At 43.0% G+C, this 19,927-nt stretch overlaps 1 protein-coding gene across 2 annotated transcripts; it reads left to right on the top strand.

Moving 5' to 3' along the window:
- Positions 1 to 3,283: 3,283 nt before the first annotated feature.
- NR1D1 (nuclear receptor subfamily 1 group D member 1) lies at positions 3,284 to 15,391 on the top strand. 2 transcript variants are annotated; one of them, XM_088474735.1, is made up of 8 exons: positions 3,284 to 4,040; positions 10,067 to 10,354; positions 10,829 to 10,917; positions 12,334 to 12,478; positions 12,583 to 13,001; positions 13,670 to 13,855; positions 13,947 to 14,157; positions 14,805 to 15,391. In XM_088474735.1, the coding sequence occupies exons 1-8, from the start codon at positions 4,010 to 4,012 to the stop codon at positions 15,002 to 15,004; spliced, it is 1,569 nt and encodes a 522-aa protein (XP_088330861.1). In that variant the 5' UTR covers positions 3,284 to 4,009; the 3' UTR covers positions 15,005 to 15,391. The 2 variants fall into 2 exon arrangements, with proteins under 2 accessions (XP_088330861.1, XP_088330862.1); XM_088474736.1 differs by lacking the exon at positions 3,284 to 4,040 and adding an exon at positions 5,601 to 5,649.
- Positions 15,392 to 19,927: the final 4,536 nt, after the last annotated feature.

Below are 19,927 nucleotides of genomic sequence, written 5' to 3'. Positions count from 1 at the left end.
AGAAACGTGCAGAGGATGTTCTTAGACACCGGCTGTCTGCCTCACATATAAATTAGGACAGCTGCACAGAGACCCTTTGGGAACACTATGTCAGTTTGTAATATGCAAAAAGAAAAAAGAATGCGTGTTTTTTTCCTCATAGGTTTAACAGTAAATAAGCAGGAACCATAGAATGATCTAGATTTTCAATTGACCCTAATAATTACAAGCTTTTATAACCTAGCTGACATGGTTTAGCAGTGTTCTTATGCGGTTGTCAATGTCCCTGGTTATAATTACTGACATGTCTAATTGCAAGTATTGACATGTGCTCTTATTCTGTAAAATGTAATAATTGTGTATGTACAGTGCCTGCACTACCATTAGGCAAACCTAGGCATTGACTATGATGCAAATGGTTCAGAGGCTCCTAGAACACATAGGGGTCTATGTACTAAGCTTGGAGAGAGATAAAGTGGATGGAGATATAGGGGTAAATTTACTAAAGTGAGAGTTTTTATTAGTGGAGATGTTGCCCATAGCAACCTATCAGATTCTACTCAACATTTAACTAGCACCTTCTAGAAGATAATAGCTAGAATCTGATTGGTTGCTACGGGCAACTTCTCCTCTTCTAAAAACTCTTTACTTTAAATTTACCCCATAGGTCGGGATGTACTAAGCATCGCATCCACAATGCGATATATCCGGTCCCTCTTTAGGTACATACCGCGGTTGATTAGCATGGTATGTACCTAGAAATGCGGTGTACATCGCAAATAACGGCTCTCCTGATAAGAGCTGCCCTTTGCGATGTCCCTGACCAGAGGGACTTCCTGGTTTAACACCCAGAAGTCCCTCTGGCGACCTTCTGCGCATGCGCAGAAGGCCGCGGGGGGTGATAGGGGGGTGTCCCAGAAAGAAGCCCATAGTTTTCTATTGGGTAACGCAACCCGAAGATGGCATGACCGACCGGGACGATGCATTCCGGTGCTTTGTACAAATGGGGTATGCGGTTATACTGCATTTTCTCCTTTAGTTCATCCCGCCCAAAGTACCAACCAATCAGCTCCTGTCATTTTTAAACAGCCTGTAAAGTGACAGGAGCTGATTGGTTGGTACTTTATCACCATCCACTGTATATCTCTTGAAGTCATTGGGACATATGTATGAAACGACCAACTAATCAGCTCTTAACATGTTGTTTTTCAAATATAACCTGTAACATGACAGGAGCTTACTGGCTGGTCGTTTATCACTCTCCACTTTATCACTTCCCAGAACTTCATACATCTGCCCCGGAATCAGTATGTATTACCACCGGACCTAATCCCGGCGGATGAAATACCGACGCCGGAAGAGAGGCAGATGAAGATCCAGACTGAGGTATTTAACCTAACCCTCCCTTAGGGGTGCCTAACCCCCCCTAGTGCCTAACCCTAACCTCCCCCCAGGGGTGCCTACACTTAAACCCCCCCCCCGGGCGTGCCTGACCCTAACCCCCCTTCCTCTAGCCTAACCCTAAGTCCCCCCGGGAGTCCCTAAACCTAGCCTTCCCCTCCCCCACGGCTATGAGCTCCCGACGCCCAGCTTACCTACGTTCGGTATACTTTAGTAAATATACCCCAAAGTGTTTGCAATGAGCATACATCCAAGTCTGTCAGATATATGCACAACTCGGCAGATCAGAGTAGCACTGAAGTCAGATGGATAATTAACACTAAATGAGTGAAACTGGGTGGCAATGGGGCATTCGAATTAGGATGTTTGACATGGGAATTTAGATGGAATTAAGGGCTATTTAGAAGTGCACATACATAAAGAGCTGGTAATTTCAGACAGATCTTTTGCACCAAGGATAGGACTGATGCAAAGTATGCTAATAATGATCATGGCTGCTCTCACAGACAGATGTATTGGGGCACTGCAGCCACATAGATGAGACCAGCTCTGAATTCAAGTGGAAATCCAATGTTAATTCAAACACGCGATGCGGCCATGATGCAGCTGCTTTCAGTGTGACTCTACATCAGGCTCTTTATGTATTGTTCTTAAATTTAACATTTCAAATGCACTATCTAGAAATTCTGTATTTTGCCCTGGATGGCAGTGAATCCTGGACAATACTTAGCATCAGACATCAGTACGCCTGGACTGCAGCCTTGCCAGCTAGTCAGTCAGTAGGTAAAAGTTATTTTTGTTTTACAAAACTCAAGTGCGGTAGACTGAAGCTTTGCTGCTGGCACCAAGAAAACATGCGCTGCCTCTGCCTACTTCTGTCCTGGAGCTGACAAGTATGGCTTACATTTGGAAATACAGACTGGGCTTTATATTGGCATTAACGTTTATTTTGTTGCAACAAAGTTGTAGCTTTGCAGCATAATTGTCTTGTATTGCTGTGAAGTATCTACTACTTTAAATCAGACCTATTGTGTAACAATTTATATATAAATTATTAATCGAATATTTTTTTACACAAATCACCAATGTTCTATTAGTACATTTTTAACAATAATAAACATATTTAATAGGGGACAGTAATCTACAAAACTACATTATTCATAAAAAAACTGAACTAAAAGGTTTGTTATTAATAAAGACCTAATATAAAATGAGTTTCTGAGTTTTTACTGAAAAAGACTAGGAAGCTCTGATTTAATTGTGGATATGCAACAATTTTGCAGCAGTATTTGTTCTATTAATAGTACACTACAAAGTATATAGCCCTGCAGTGTTTTCACCCAATAGTTTGAACATTAGTTTTCCATTAAGAAAACTTTATTTATTATTTTACTAGAAGACAAGTCCTTCTAAGCACTCTAAAATGTCCAAATAAATATGTATGTATCAATAAGATATAAAAATGTAACATATATATAAATGTACAATAGCATAAATGTATGCTGCTATTCTTTTTTTTAATCCTCCCCATAAAGGATTAATCTGCAAGTGTGTGTAGAAACAAAGAAGTAGTTTGCTGAATAGTGTACCCCTGTAATCAAGTCCATCCATAAGTGCATGGTAGGTCTACAGAGGTGTGTTGAATGCAAGCACATAATGTATAGTAATCTTGTAACTTTCTTTATGAGACCATCCGCAGGGCATTGCATGCCTGATACATAGTAGTGGCTAATGATATACACAAGTATGTCATTGCTTCTTCACTGTAACTGTCAAGAAAGTTTAGTGAAAAAAAAAAGCCCAGTGGACTTCCCTGGCCGCAGACCTAACCGCGCATGCGCATTGCGAGACTGCTGTAGAAAGTGTGTCACTGGGGCACGAGGCTCTCCCAGGAGTCACGTGGTCCTTGCTTCAGTGCCGCGTGCCGTTCCCGGAGGGACAGCCGCTTGTGCGCAAGCGCAGTGCTGCAGTGTGCGCAGAGTCAATCTGTCTGTAAAATCAGGCAGGAGGCGTGTGAGGGGGAACATTGCAGAGCAAGGAGGGTGGAGAGACAGGACGTGTATTGCCGAGCTCTCCTCTCGGGGCACAGTCTGGATAGCTGCAGCACTGCTCGTGTTTTGACAGGAGATACTGCAGAGTGAGCAGCATTCCAATAAGGGTGCATTAGACTCCGCAGCCCATTTTACAGATCATCGAACGCCTGTAAGGACAGTACTATCAGAGTGGCTGCAGATCCCGTCTCGGGTGCACTGGCATTTTATATTTGGTGGATCTTCAAATATTCTACCGAAATCCAGTTTAGCTCATTATTCTCGGCTGGCTGCAGCCCCGTCATAATTGTCATTTCTGTAACGCTGAGTGCGGACAGTGCCTTGCAGAGGGCATCAGGTCCATCAGCTCTGTAAGGCGCAGCTCGCATTTTATTTCTTCCCAAAGGAGCATCTAGATTAGAACAGCACATATATTTTTCGTTTCACCAATGCAGCAGCCGCTGACACAATTTGCTATAAATTCCCTATGTAAAAGGAATTACTACAGTGGATCGCTGCACCCAGGGGGTATATAAAGGACACCAGGACTGCAGTGTAATATTAGACGTCTTGCTGTGAATGATACCGGAATTTCAGCCATGGCCACTCTGGATTGCAGTAATAACACAGGTGAGAGGGGTTTGGGGGGTAGGCAGTGGCACTACGATCATTGAGTCCCTTGGTAGAATGGGGCAGGTCTTTGGTCTGACATGTTACATTTCTGTTTTCATCTGTATTCATTATAATGCAGCAACGGTCCCTAAGATTTCCTGTTTGGTGTTCCTTCCATCCAGCATGTAGGATGTGGAAAGGGACAGTGATGAAATTTTTCAGTAGATCATTATTTAGCTAAATCTTGTAAATCGAGGGACACTGGCATCTAAGCACATAAGTTATAATCTCCCACTGAAGTTACCATTTCTAGTTACTAAATTACGACTGTGTTCTTTAGTACATGTCATGCTAGGCTGGCATATGTATTTTATTTCTGTAACCTCTACCTTTTTTTTTATTTTTATTTGTTTTATTAATATGATTAAATTATAAATATTTTCAACTTTGCATGTTGTATATTTATAAGTCATTCTGCTGCGTGTATGTATAAAAGGAAAACCTGAATGGGAGGGCAGGGAACCCTGGCCTGCAGAGCTTGCAGTCACATGGAATGAGAAAAGTAGGTCACCCGAGCTGTGTGTGAGCCAGATCCTCCTCCCAGTAACTTCACGTGTTCTCCCGCCCTAGCCATGTGCACAGTGTTTTCATTCCTGCTTCTCTAGTCTGAGCCATGATTAGACAGCTGTAGCCACGCCCCTTCCATGGTGAGGTTACTGGCTTCCAGGACACGCCCACTGCTGGGTCTGGGACAGGATTCTGTGCCACTGTCTGTCTAGTGTCTATTTTAAAACCCCTTTCATAATAAGTGACATGAGACACCATGTAATTTGTCTTCCGTGCCTGTAGAGCAGGGGCACATGTTTGTTGTGGGTTTTTTTTTTTCCAGATCTTTCTGCTTTGTTCTTTTGTAGTAGGTAAATATAGTTACTAATCAGAAGTAGGCTGCTGTCCCGTTGCTCTGCTACTATAGGTATGAACAGCCAAAGCATGCTGGGACTTGTAGTTTCAAATCAGCTAGAAAACTGTAGAGGGCCTCAGGCAAAGTGTAGCTTTTTAGATTTTGTGGGATTCGGTGTGTAACTTGTAGCTCCACATTTGCTGAGATCATGCAGTCTTATGCCTGTTGTGGGCTAGATTTGCATTATGATAAAAACAGGCTTTGTACTGTAGTATTTATTGATACTATTTTATTTTTTAACCTAACAATTTTAGCCCTTATAAAAGTGTAAATGAAGAGATTTTTTTGCCCAGCATGAGAATAGATAACAGCTAATATATTTCTGACCCTTGCATGGTTGTATTTAAATGGCTGATCTGGCAAATTCAGCGACTTGTGTGAAACCTATACTGGCAACAGAGAGGTTAAAGCTTTGCAGGGTGGTGCCATTTGTAATAGGAGGAGAAATGTGTCATTAGGACAGCGAGATTGGCCGCAGGCTCAGTGGGTAGGTGTGACTCAGGAGTGCATGTGCAGGGGGGAACATGTGCAGTGAGAACACGTGGAGTGGGTGCGTGAGGCAGGAGGGGACGAGTAACCTGAGGTCAGTGAGTATTCATTACATGTGGCTGGACACAGTTTATATAACCTGGGAAGATTCAGGAGTGGGGGATGAGGAAGGGACAGGTGAGAAAGGGAGCATGTCAGCATTAGGGCTGCTAGAATTGGAAGTTTGTTGATAAGGATCTGGTGAAGGTAGAAATAAATGTATGTGATAATGTGGGGTTTTTGTTGGTAGAGTGTATATACAGAAAGGGAATAATGCCTCTGTAAGAACATGAAGCGTATGCAGCGGATAGCAGCTAGACAGCACTGTTGCCAGTGATATACTAAATGTAATGATAGGGGAGAAGAAGGGGGTGTTGGGGTTTAGAAACTTTATACGTTTTTAGTCTGTGTACAAATCCAGAACGGCACATACACATTCTCTCACTTCTAAAATATATCAAATTTGAACACCTATTTCTATTTTTGTGTATTTCATATCTATTATTATTATTATTATTATTATTATTATTATTATATATGGTGCCACAAGTGTTCCGCAGCACCTTAAGGGGGCTATCCACTAGGCGATTTTAGCAAGCTGTTGCACGATAACGACATCATTAACGTGCAATCACTTGCAAATCGCGCATGCTTTGGTCGGAAGCAACCGGCAATGCAGACGCACGCTGGGCGCTTCCGACATCTATCATCGCCCGTACATGCTGGTCAACCTGACGATCCCTTCAGGTTCAGCATGTGTGAGGATGATGGATGTGCCTGGACTGAACGAGTGAACGTTCAGTCTAGGCACATCACTAGATATACAAACGAGAGCACGATTGCAATGTCGTAATCGTGCTCTCGTTTGTATATCTGGTAGTGGATACCCGCCTTTACAAAGTACAAAAACAAATAGGTGACCAGTGACTTACAGTACAATACAATAGAATACAGGACAAGGACATGGATAATATAGATTGCTACATTAGCGACCATTTTTTAGAATGTAAGCTCTCACGAGCAGGGCCATCTACCCTCTTGTGCTTCTCCTTACTATAGTGTCATCTACTTCTTACTCACCACTAGGGCACCTAACACTTGGTTGCTTATGCTCTGTTGCTTATCTGGGTGATATGGTCACTAATGTAGCAATATATATTATCCATGTCCTGTATTGTATTGTTCTTTAAGTCACTTGTATACAATTTGTTTTTGTACTTTGTAAGGCGCTGCGGAACACTTGTGGCGCCATATAAATGCTGATAATAATAATAATAACACCCACATAAGCAACCAACTGTTAGGTGCCCTAGTGGTGAGTAAGAAGTAGATGAAAGTAAAACAGGGAGAAGCTCAAGAGGGTAGAGGGCCCTGCTCGTAAGAGCTTACATTCTAAAGGAATGTGTGTGAACATTGGGAAGGCTCCCATTACCATTCTGTTGCTTCTTACTAGAATTTTTTAGTAAATATCTGATTTATTGGAGACTTCAGTTGGGTTTCCATGTCCTTGACTACATCCTAGCCAGTGCTGTATTTATCATTCATAATCATGTGCCTGGCATAGCAAAGCTATTATGTTAATTTTATTAACTTTTTTTTTTTTCTTGTTACTTTTTAAGACTTATTTTGGCAGTAGAAATGTTGTGAGAGTGATTATTGGATAGATGCAGAATGACTAATGTGGGGGGTGATATTACTATAAGGGAATTGGTTGGCAATGTTTTCATACATGTCATACATCTGCACACAAAATGGCTGAATCGTTATGTGTAGGTAACAGGTCAGGTTTTTATATTAGATATACCATATGTCACTGAAAGCAATTATAGACTAAAGCTGGGTATACACTGAGACGGTTCAGCATATGATGTCGTTTCCAGCTGATTCGGAACAACATGTCTGCCGCATCGCTCAGTGTGTTTCGGCCAATATGCGCGCTCCCACGGTCGCATGCAGTATTGTCCGGTCGACTGTGCTGCACGTCCAGCCGGACGATATCGTTTGTGGCCCCGTTGCGGGTAATGAAGGACGGAACGAGGGATCGTTCCATCGTTCAGTACCTCGTTGTAATGTGTACCCGAGGTATTGTACCAGTACACATCGCTTGGTGTGTACCCAGCTTTGCATAAACCGGTGTTTAGTGAAGATTCCCTTCTTATCAAGGTGCATTTGATGTATGCTATAAGAGCAGGTAAAAGGAGCAATGCAGATGCTACTGGCATTTGGCAACAAATTTCTAAAAGTTTAAAGCAATGGAAATTCATTAGAGCAGTGCTTATAATAAATTAATAGGCATTGAATTCTGCATGTCACCATAAGTGTCCCCCAGTGTGTGCAAACTGTAGGTGGAGTAATGGCCTCATTTGCATTTAGCGCTAACTTTTTCACTGAACCACAGCAATAAGCTTTTATCTGCCTAATGCAAGCTAGACTATGCGAGGTTCTGTTGAAAACTCCAGTGCTCTTATTATAATGTGGAATTTCCAGGGAGAAAACTTTTTGCTCAGTGTGTGCAACATTCCCTTGCCCTGAATTGAATCTTCCCCTAAAGGTGCCCACACACATGGCGATCTGCACACGATCAGCCAATGTGTACGATTTGTGTACGATTCCCCTTGAAACTCTCCCCGGCAGCTCTGCACACAATTTGGTGTCCAATCTTCAAACGATCTCTCCTGCATGCAGACTTTTCACTGTGTATTGAATCCTAGATTGTCAGATCTGCCCTACTGCACGGCAGATCTGACGATGCGATGTGCGACCAACGGGGACTCGCATCGTGATCGTGGACTGACTATTTCCTCACGATTTTGGCATATTTTATACGATCTATCGTTCCAATGTGTCGGAATCGGCCAGTTCGGGTAAAATATCGGTATGTGTGTGGGCACCTTAAGAAAACAAGAGTCTGAGGGCTTGATTCAGCAAGGAACGCAGTTGCGTATACGCACGCAATCGGTCGATTAATTCTCAATTCGAATGCATATGCATCGCAGTGCTTGAACTAGCAGTTGCCATGGGAATTGCGTCTACAGAGGGATGCAGACCCATCGCAGAGTGATTGACAGGAAGTGCCATTTGTGGGTGGTGACGGGGGGTGGTTGGGCGAACGCAGACGTGCCAGTGCATTTCAACACTGTTGCATGGGTGTGCATTAATTATCCACTGCTTTACCTGACTCCTCCTGAGTTCTCATAGCGTGCACAGAAGTTAGCAATTCCTGAGTGAGGTCTGGGCTTCCTTATCTGCGCAGGGGTCCGATGTTACCGATTGTGTTGCCATAGTATACGGATGTGAGTAAGGAGAAGTGGGCGTCCTTATGTAAACATATAAATAGCACCGCTGATATTAGCAATGCAGTTGCGTGCGTATAAGCAGAATAGCGTTCCTTGCTGAATCGGGCCCTGAGACGTTATGGGTTCATGCAAATTTTCACCTACATGCAATGTTTTTGTAAATGAGCCCAACTGTCTTTGTGTTGATATGGGAACCAGTCAGACTGCAGTGTCATCATCATTATGACTTGTGTGAAAGTTGCAGATTGATTGCTTCCTGTTTACTTTATTGCATCGAGGGAATACTACGTATTCCAGGAATGTCTGCTGCGACATCATCAGTGGCTTTACCACCTATGACCACATGGTTGCCCTTTCACATTTAAGATTTAGGTGATTTTAATATGTGCGTGTGTGTGTATATGTATGTATATGTGTTCAAAATTACTTTGTTTCATATAACACCCACTCCCATTCTGTGTGTGTGTGTATCTGTTTAAGACTACAACCTACCCTTTGAACAAACCATTAGCAGGGTGAGTTCCTGATATGCGGGTGGAAGGGACTTCCTTTTGATTATACTTTAATCTCTGCATGTATTACCCAGAATGCCAAACGGTGCCTGCAGTGCAGAGTCCCACACGCTCCACCTTATGCCAGACATTAACCTTTTATTAGCCATAACACTGGGTATCTTGCGGAAAGTGGTTTTAATCCTCTCAATATCTTGAAGAATGAGGGTTCCTGCAGCTTCTTTGTATGTTCCATATAAAATAGAGCATAAGTAATGTATAGGTTGCATTTAATGTCAGAATCTGTACATTGTAGGCACTTGAGGTATTGGCAGTACATAGTTACTGTAATACATTTTTATTAAAATTGTTTTTTTTCTGCATTGATTCTGAGGTTAACGTCATGCTGAAAATTCCTATGTGCTGTTCCAAGTTTGTCCAAGTGTTACTAGATAATTTTGAAATAACCTGGATAATGGCAACATTGTTTCCTGGCCTGTTACTTCTAATATTATCCATAACAGGACTATATTTCAGCTATGATGATACAGGTTTTAAAATGCCCCAGTTTCCTAGGCAGAGAAGGCAGCCATTTTAGGGTCTGAATAACCATTCATAAAAAATGCATTTCTAAGTTCACTAAGAACCAAACACTGAGGCACGTAGACTGTATTTTTATTTATTGTGTGTGTAGAAAATATATAAACTACAAATTTTTTTATTGTTATTTCAATTTCCTTAATCCCGTTGTTCCCTCTTTCTCTCCAGGTGGAGTTATAAGTTATGTCGGCTCTAGTGGCTCTTCCCCCAATCGGACCAGCCCTGTCTCTCTGTACAGTGAATGCTCAACTGGCAGCCCTCAAGGTGGAGCTCCTCATTATCAGTCATACCTGCCTCCCTCCCCTTCCCACTCTTATAGTGCCAGCTCCTCCTGCTCAGGAGGGGAGACTTCTCCTCGTTCATCATATGGCCTGGCATCCTCTCCAGGAGGGCTTCATGTGGCACTGGATGATGGCAGCCGTGTATCCCCAAGCAAAACATCCAGCAATATCACAAGTAAGTATGTAGCAAGGTCTAAATACACCTTCCGTAATTACGGGATGAATTTTTGGCTTTAATATAGAGGCGAACCTCTATTGTCCTTTTATGAGGGATTTATACGACGGTATGACTCCATTTCCCTGGAGAGCTGGTCATTGCTTTAATAAACCTGTGCTCACGACACGTGTGTAGATTCTAAGAGGGCACAGCAATCACTAACATGGAAACTATTACACTAAGCCAGAGTTTCTCAAACTGTGCCATTACAGTTCAGGTTTTAAGGATATACATGCTTGAGTCTAGATGGTTAAATCAGATTGACTGAGGTACTAATTTATTCACCTGTGGTCAAGTATGGATATCCTTAAAACATGGACTGTAATGGCAGAGGTTGGGAAACTGCATTAAGCACTGATATCTTAAGTCTAACATGCTTTAAAAATAATTTCAGGCTGATATTAAGCATGGTTTTCTCTCTTTTTTTTTTAGAGCTGAATGGAATGGTGCTGTTATGTAAAGTCTGTGGTGATGTAGCCTCTGGATTTCATTATGGTGTACACGCCTGTGAGGGCTGCAAGGTGAGTGGGACTCAAAATCAGAATGTTGGATTGACCTACTGTGTGAATGGTTCCTAGATAATGACACGAGGCTGGGGTTTCTGGGAAACTCCCAGTGTTATCTGATAACCAGAAAAATAGTCGTGTTGTCTGGGATATAAAGTAACTGTAGGTCTTCCTGTCCCCTGTACACGATGCGTTGACATTCGCATTCTCCCAGCCAGTGCAGATATAGCATCTCCTCATAGAACCAAAATGTGTTTACACAAGTTTAATGGTGCATACACATGGTCAGATGAACGATTTGCAAACGACTGAACGATTTTTGACTATATTAAAATGAATGGAAATCATCCAAAACTGACTGACTGCAAACACAGATGTCAGATATCGTTATCTGACAAACGGGAACGCGCATCGTTCATCGTTGAACACATGTCAAGGCCCCCATACATTGGCAATCCTGCAATTTGCAATTGATTGTGTATAAAAATTGCAATGTTTGGGCTTCCCAGATCACAGATTGCAACCAAAAAGTGATTGGAATTGTTTAATCAGATTGTCCAACATGTTGGATTTCACAGATCAATTGGGGCTGTAGATTGCTAGTGTATGGACATGATCAGCAGGTTTGCAGACTGTAACTAGTAAAATAATGGGCCTTTCAAGATTGGCAGATCTGTGTTTGCTGCAATCGATCTGCAAATCACTGAAACAGATCTGTAGTGTATGGGCGCAGATTGCTAGATTGGGAAATCCTAAGATCGGGTAATAAATCTTCAAATTGATCAATTGTGGTTTTCAGATTGCTGATGTATGGGGGCCTTCAGATATGAAGGATTGAACGATTTTTAAAATAGTTATCGTTCAGATCTGAAGAAAAATCTGACTGTGTGTGTGCACCATAGCCCTGCACCATATAATGAATTGCCTTATAACTACTCTGCATTCATACTAGGTCAAGAGTTGTTGTCCTGTATTATCTGGCACTAATTTATATATTACCCTATTTGTTGTTGCAAGGCAACAAAAATTACAGCAGCTATTGTACAGAAGGATGCCTGCTATAGTTAGTCTGTTACACACTTGCTTCAAGTTTGTGTTTGGTCTTCTTTTGGTTGTTTCATTCTTGTGTGAGTGATGTTCAGGTTCAGGCCACCTGGTCTTTGTCTTATTAGATGTAGCTGGTTTCAAGGCTTGTTTGACATTGCAACTGGCATGGTTTTCATAAGCTCATGGCCATAGTTGTGATGTGTGAAGTCCGTATTGCATGCCTCAGGGTAGGGTTATTGTTCAGTGAGGACTTTGACTATACTGTGTTCCAGTAATTCTGCTCCTATAGAAGGTGTGAGTTTTTCTGTGTTTCTGTCGTTGGAGTGGTGCAGATATAGCAGCCATCACTGGACTAACCTGACACATGTGCATTTTATTTTTCAGGGTTTTTTCCGACGCAGCATTCAGCAAAATATTCAATACAAAAAGTGTCTGAAGAATGAGACGTGCTCCATAGTGCGGATTAACAGAAACCGTTGCCAGCAGTGTCGCTTTCGGAAGTGTCTTTCTGTGGGCATGTCTAGAGATGGTAAGATTCAGTGTGCCAGTGTGTGGTTGTTATATATTACCCAGTCTGACTCTTTTAGACTTCTTGTATATTATTATTAACAATTTTAATTTCCTTCTCTTTAGCTGTGAGGTTTGGTCGCATCCCAAAGAGGGAAAAACAACGGATGTTGGCAGAAATGCACAGTGCCATGAGTCACATTGCTGGTGGTCATTTTGGGAGAAGGAGTCCTGTTCCACTTCAGCCGCAGCAACTTCGACCATCCACTCCTCCCCACTTGGGTCCAACCTCCTGCCCTTCACCTCCTTCGATCCCAGAAGCCTATCCCCACTACCCACAGCAACTGACGCCTCCTCGCTCTCCCAGTCCAGACCATGTTGATGATGTTATAGGTCAAGTGACACAGGCTCATCGACAAATATTTGTCTACGCCCATGAAAAAGTGAGCGGAAAGTTAGCATCATGGGAGCACCATGACATCGCTCCATCAAAATGTTGGACACAGGACAATGGAGAAACCAGAGGCAATCGCAGTGTCTTTCTGGTAAGAGCTGTGCATTGCACCTGCAACATATATTATCCCATATTTTTCAGAGATATGTCTTTAGATACTAAAATGCATTTCTATAAAAATGGACGTGTTTAGTCAGTAGTTAGACCTATTCAACTAATTTACAGGATCCTTTTGGAAATTTGCAACATTGCAAAAGTTCAAATCTTTTGCTTATAAAGCCAATCTAATATCACAGAAAATGTGCAGAACATTTCAAATAGGAATGCAAATGATTCTGTATAGTAAAGCCATGTAAATACACAGTGTGGTCAAGAGATTGATGCGAGAGGTACTGTTTTTTTTTTGCAAATTATTTCTTATGGAAACCATTGATAACTTTTTTTTGTTGAGTGGTCATTTCTACACCACCAGCTGAAAATCACGCCTTGAGGTGCAATAAACATGATTTAAAATGCACCTGTTGCCCCGCTTCCTCAACGTGCACAGCTACAGCCTTGGTTGCATTCACAACAGGGTAACTTCCAATTTGAGGTTTAATACAACTGTGCTCACACAGTGCAGCTGATGATTCTCTGACCTTATGTATAAGTTGTATACATTTAGAGTCCATGTATAGATAGTTGAAGGGAGATATGGGACAGTACTAATGTATATTAGCAAAGATTTAATGCTCATTATACATGTTCCACTTTTTTCAGGCATGTCCCATGAATGCTCTGCCCCGTGGAGGAAAACTTCGCTCTGTACAGGAGGTTTGGGAAGATTTCTCTCTCAGTTTTACCCCAGCTGTGCGAGAGGTGGTTGAATTTGCCCGTCACATTCCTGGTTTCCAAGACTTAACTCAGCAAGACCAAGTCACCCTGCTAAAGGCTGGTACATTTGAGGTGAGTGGTGAGCTGCATTTCCGCATTTCCCATAGCTACGTTCTCTTTAATTTCCATCAGTCTTACATTCCCGCTCTTTATCTCTTTCCAGGTTCTCATGGTCCGATTTGCCTCCTTGTTTGATGTGCGTGAACGTTCTCTCCGCTTTCTGAGTGGAGCTACATATTCTCTGCCAGAGCTCCAAGCCATGGGGATGGGTGAGCTTCTTAGCTCGATGTTTGACTTTAGTGAAAAACTGGCATCTCTCAACCTGAGCCAGGAGGAGCTGGGAATCTTCACTGCGCTCGTACTTGTATCTGCAGGTGAGAAGCGGGACAGGAAAAGGCTGTATCCAGACGTATGACATAGTTTCTATGGTCCTCTTTATACATTTCTTTTTCTGGAATGGGCAGAACAATCGGTTGCCTAAGCTTGGACCTGTCACTGTGGTTCCTATTATTTTTATATTTTCTTGGGTGGGGGGGGGCTAGTTTAGCTAGGGACACATTAAGTATGCTAAGTGCATATGAAACAGGTCACAGTCTTTAGTTTTTCTTTCCAACCCAGCATTATTCATAATGCCTGGTTGATGATGACTTTCAAAGGTGATTGGTTGCTTACTTTTTTTTTTTTTTAATGTTGAAAAATAACTGCTAAAAGTTTTCCATGGTTAGTACAACTGCAAACCAGAATAAATCCATGTTACACCCTGGGACTTTTATTTGAACTGCAGCTATTTGGTATCACTGTGTTCAGGAGAACTGTAACCAGTAATGCTCTGAATATGTAAAATAAATGATTGGTGTCAAGAGTTAATGTTCAAATCGCATACATAGAGATAGATAGATAGATATATCTATCTATCTATCTATCTATCTATCTATCTATCTATCTATCTATCTATCTATCTATCTATCTATCTATCATATCTACTTATTTTTTTAATGCTTTCTTCCTTTCTTCTCTGCAGACCGTTCAGGGATGGAGAATGCTTCATTGGTAGAGCAGCTGCAAGAGACTCTCATACGTGCCCTTCGCTCTCTCATCTTTAAAAACAGTCCAAATGACACTTCCCGTTTCACCAAACTACTGCTGCGACTGCCAGACCTGCGAACCCTAAACAGCATGCACTCCGAGAAACTGCTGTCATTCCGCGTCGACACACACTGATAGTGTGATGGTATCTCCGTAGAACTGCTGAAGCATGGGCACTAAAATAAGTGGTCTTTTGGTGATGACATCACAGACTGTCACTTCCTGTGGAAGGCTAGATCACACAGTTATGACCTCACAAGAGAGATGGGTGTTGGAAAATGCCCCTAGACTATATATCCAATACAGTGATGATGGCATGAGGAGAGTCTCACAAAATACCACTGGTATGGACTGTTCTGAGGAAGGGTGGGGTATAGGACACTTCTGAGAGTCAAAATCTGCAGAGCAATGTATATACATATACATCTGTAAATAATTTACTGTCATACAGTGTAAACCATTGTGTAAATATTTGTGTGTATATCAGAAGTTGTGCTAAATATATAAATATTTTATGACAACCTTAAGTCTTCTGTCACACTCTCTAATCATCAAACCCATCTTTGCCAGCGAGAAGAATGAGCACTAAAAGTGACGTGGTTGGAGCACGTATGTATTTTTTATCTAATAGTCCAGAGAATGAAGCTTCTCGACTTCACTAGGGACCAGTGTATAGCCACAACAATATAGCCACTAAATGTGGTAGTAACTCATTGTAACATCATTTCACTGCCTGGGACCAAACTAACAGAATAACACAAGTTCCACTGACTGTAGTGCATATAGCATGCCAGGTGTATTTACCGCAATATAAATGTAATTTCCTGCATATAGTTTTTATTGTTAGAACAACACTTAGCAGTGTAAGCTTTTACTGATGTTGTTAGTGATGAAAGTGTAGTTTTTAGCCTCCACCAAGACAGCTGCTTATTGGAAGAGCTTTCTTGGCTCCGGGACAGTGATAAATAGTTTTGAAATCCCCACACATGGCAACATTAGATCTTTGGGCAATTATCACAGGGCCTTATTCAGATTTGGGAAGAGAGTAAGAAATACCAGGTAACAGAGTACCTGGACAAACCATGTTGCACTGCAAGGGGGGCAAATGCATACATTTTCTTTGCATGCAGTGTAAATACTGTCTGCTTTTGCATGTAGCCCACAAATGCTGGAACGCTCTGTTTTTACACTGCAGTTAGACACATCTCTCTCCCAAATCTAAATCTCTTTGCACATTTTACATTTGCCCCACCTGCAGTGCTACATGGTTTTACCAAGGGGCATAGTTATTTGCTATATCTTATTCTATTCCCAAATCTGAATTGAGCCCACAGTCTTAATAAGTATTTGGCTACCAGAAATTGTTCCAACTCCTCATTGCAGAACTCAACTAGCTCATATCTATCTATATCATAAATACAGTTTACATTTTTTTTTTATGTAAGTAATGCTTTGGACCTGGAGACCACTAAATTCCTTGAAGTTATCTTTGTTATTTAAGTCTGCTGGAGAAGAGCCCCTGGTTGTAGAGAGTATTTAATTCAACTCCTGGAATTTAGGTTTTTAAACTCATACATTTTTGATCCAGCATGAGGGACTATAGCTGCTCATAGTTTAAGGCCCATCTTAATAGCAGAAGTGGTGGAAGGCTTCTGGTATATTTGAAAATGTGTGAAACAACCATTATATGCAGGCAGTTCTATGAAATTTCTAGATAACCTTACATTTTGAACCCCTGATATTTTTACACTGATTTCAACAACCACATTTATTCTAATGTGTAAAAAAAAAAAAAAAAAAAAAAAGGTTTGTATGTGAAATATATAGAAATGAGCGCCATCTGGTGGTAAGATGGTGTATGTTCCTTTACACAAAATGGCCAGAGGTATCGCCTAATGGACTTGCGTTTCTCATGGTCTGTAATATGTAGGCCGCTATTTTTAAGTTTAGGTTCCTTACCTGATTTAGTTATTAACTATTTAGAAGACAGGATATTTTTGAACATTGGTTAATGGAAAAGTACAGAAAATGGCATCTTTTATTTAAATACATGACCAGTCATTGAAACTTAAACTGCACAAGTTGCCTACCAAAACGGAGGCAGCACGATGGGTGGCTGAACTACTATTTATTTACTCAAATGCATTGGCTTTATGGAGCTGCATCTGTGAGGTCACTACGTCCTAGTGGTTGGATAGGCTGCATTCTTATTTTGGCTCAGACAAGACAATTGTTGCCTGGACTGTGCAGATGACTTGGACAATGTATAGACTCTCTATAAATTCAGTGTATTTAAATTTGAGTGTCGATATTCTGCTAATCTATCGGGTAACAAGGTACGTAGTACGATTTCTGTGGGATGTCAGACTACAATTATTATTTATATAGCCGTTTTCTCCAAAAGGACTCAAAGCGTTTGCAATTGCAGGAAAGAAACCATATAATTAAGGAGACGCCCATCTTGGGCACACTGCAATGGTTTATAGTGGGCATGAAAGTACCAGGAAAGGCAGCCATCTTGGGTGTGGGTGTACCACATAGTTTACAATGGTACAATGGGTGGTATAAGCAAAACATGGATGTATGATTACACTTGAGGGTGATACAATATACGTACTATTCGTACTCGCAGAATCATCAGTTTCATGTATTGTCCATTCTACCAAAGATAGTACTATGACGTGGCAGCAATCATGGGTGCATTACATAGGTTAAAATGGGCAATATGTGCAATACATGGAGACATGATGCACCTTGGTGAAAGATAGAAAGTGGACAGACAAGGTGGAGGAGCAATTGGACTGTAGGCTTAGTGAGTCTTATTATGGAGCAGAGGTCTGCATGATGCTGTGGATAGGATTGTCAAGGGCCTAGATGAAGCAGAGTTCATGGTTGCAGTTAAAACGAGATCTAGGATGAGTGGGTTCTCAAATTGGATACCAAATACATTCCGTGATTGTGGATCTTTATGTCTTTATGCTCAGTTACTGGAAATATGGGGCCTGAATCAGTAGATGGCTAGCAGAATCCCAGATGCAACATGGGGACCTTTGTGGGCCTTTTCTGGTTCACCTCTTAGTTTCCTCTATAAATGAGGCTGTTGTGGTTTCTGGGCCTGATTCAGACCCGCTTGCGAGCACTGATATTGCGGGTCGATGTTGCCCAAGTGCGCATGCGCACGAGGGTGCCGGCTCCGTCGTGCGCATGCGCGAGACCCGAATAACGACGGCCAAGCCGTCGTTATGGGTCTCGCAGCAAAGGGGGCGTGCTGTCGATGGTGATTGACAGCACGCCCCCTTTGGTGGGCGTGCCGGGGGCGTGGCTGCCCAGATGGAGCCGTTCCCATGGTGATGTCAGTGGGAGTGCTTTTGGCTCTGATAGAGCCAAAAGCACTCCAGGGCTTGCGGCAGCGAGACCCTACCGCAGGGTCTCGTCGCAAGCCCGATGGTCGCGATCATTTTGGCCGCTCACTATAGCTGTGGGTGGTCACCCACAGCTATGCGAGCGGCCAGGAGTCCGCTCCAAAAAGGAGCAGGAACGGCCCTGATTCAGAGCGTCCGGCTCTGAATCAGGGCCTCTGTTCGTACTCCAGTTGAACGTAGGCTGCAACCATGGACACAATCCATTCAATCACCTGGGAAGTATAGTCAAGCATTTGGAGGCTTTATTACCCTCCAAATCCTCTTGTCTTGCGACTGGTGACACAGCCTGGCTCACTTCTAAATCTAGCAGCTGCTTTCTGTCGTAGCCTAAGCCATGCACTGTGTCCATTCCTGTACGTAAGGCTGGAGTGTTCACAGAGGTATGTAGTTATGTGTCTGAGATGTTCATGGGATGTCTCCATTGGAATGCAATACTTCCAATTGGCTTCCACGTGAGTATCCCATTTGTGCAGTTGTGACTGTTCAGATAAGGCTGCTTGGCTTCATGTAGATCAAAGCTGCAGCCTAGATTAGTGTGAGAAGGCCTGATTTGAGGTGCAAAGTGACGTTCGGTGTAGGCAGTGTCTGTGTGTCCTGAATTGGAAGTTGGGGACTGGAGTAGGGTTACTGTGAGTTGTTATGGGGCTCAAATGATGATCCACGTTGGGCTCAGTGGATAACTTTCCAGAGCACGAAGCAGGGAGAAAAATGGAAACATGCATTCACTGATACCAATACATAGGAAATTAAAATAAAATATATACATTTCTACTTCAGGGTCCATAGGGTATCCACAGGATACCTTGGGGTATGGGTGATGACGTCAGTCTTCAGGCACCACAGAGTTAAAGTTTTCAGCCTCCCAGGATGCATCTGGGTCCCTCTCCTATACCCCAACCCCGGGCCAAGGCATCTCGGTTTTCGTCGGTGCCTGGCCGGAGTCGGAGGCACTGTGCAGAGGGGGGCTATGAAGAGCCCCTGAAGTTTCTTTTAAAGGCAGCGCTGGCTGCACATCTTGAGTACAGCATGGACAGTCAGTACTGACGTCCATGCCGTCTCCCCTACACCCCGCCGGTACTGATCCGGGGATGCTGGTAGACATCTGGGGTCACGGCTAGCGGTGTCCCCAGATGTCTTGGACCATGGCCGGATCCCAGGGAATAGCAGGTAAGCAGCAGGGTCCCGCGGTGGGTCCCCGCTGATCACATGGTCCTGAGTCCCCAGGCAGGGGGCTCCCTGGGGACTGGCTGCAGCGTGGAGCCAGGCAACCAACCTGCGCTTCCACTACTCCCTGGGACAGCGGGCTGCTGCTGAGCGGCATGCGCTGCGGCGTCCCAGGGGTTAATTGCATGCCAGGGGAGCGCGCTTTCCCTGTCTCACAGCCGGCGCCTCCCCTGCTACGCACAGCCTCTCTGCTCTGTCTGATTGGCCATAGTGTGTCAGTGCTCCTCCCCCAGGGCGGCCTCCTTCATCCTCTGCTCCTCGGTGGCCATCTTTGAAGCATGGTGAACGCTGCTGGAAGCCTGTGAGCGGTGGCATTGCGGTCTGAGTCCCCCAGCATACCTCTCCTCTGTTTGTCACAGGTCAGTGTATGCAGCGTTGAGTCCTACCAGCCTGAGGGTCTGAGTAGTTGAGA

Source organism: Taudactylus pleione, unplaced genomic scaffold, assembly GCF_031769625.1.
Source record: "Taudactylus pleione unplaced genomic scaffold, aTauple2 ptg000155l, whole genome shotgun sequence".
Lineage (NCBI taxonomy): Eukaryota > Metazoa > Chordata > Amphibia > Anura > Myobatrachidae > Taudactylus > Taudactylus pleione.
This window is presented reverse-complemented; position numbering and strand designations above follow the sequence as displayed.

What these genes read in the sequence shown, in the direction of transcription:
- NR1D1 (XM_088474735.1), top strand. Translation starts at nt 4,010, where the DNA reads ATGGCCACTCTGGATTGCAGTAATAACACAG. An exon ending in GCAATCGCAGTGTCTTTCTG is followed by an intron (nt 13,002 to 13,669) that starts GTAAGAGCTGTG and finishes CACTTTTTTCAG; the next exon opens with GCATGTCCCATGAATGCTCT. An exon ending in GCTCGTACTTGTATCTGCAG is followed by an intron (nt 14,158 to 14,804) that starts GTGAGAAGCGGG and finishes TCTTCTCTGCAG; the next exon opens with ACCGTTCAGGGATGGAGAAT.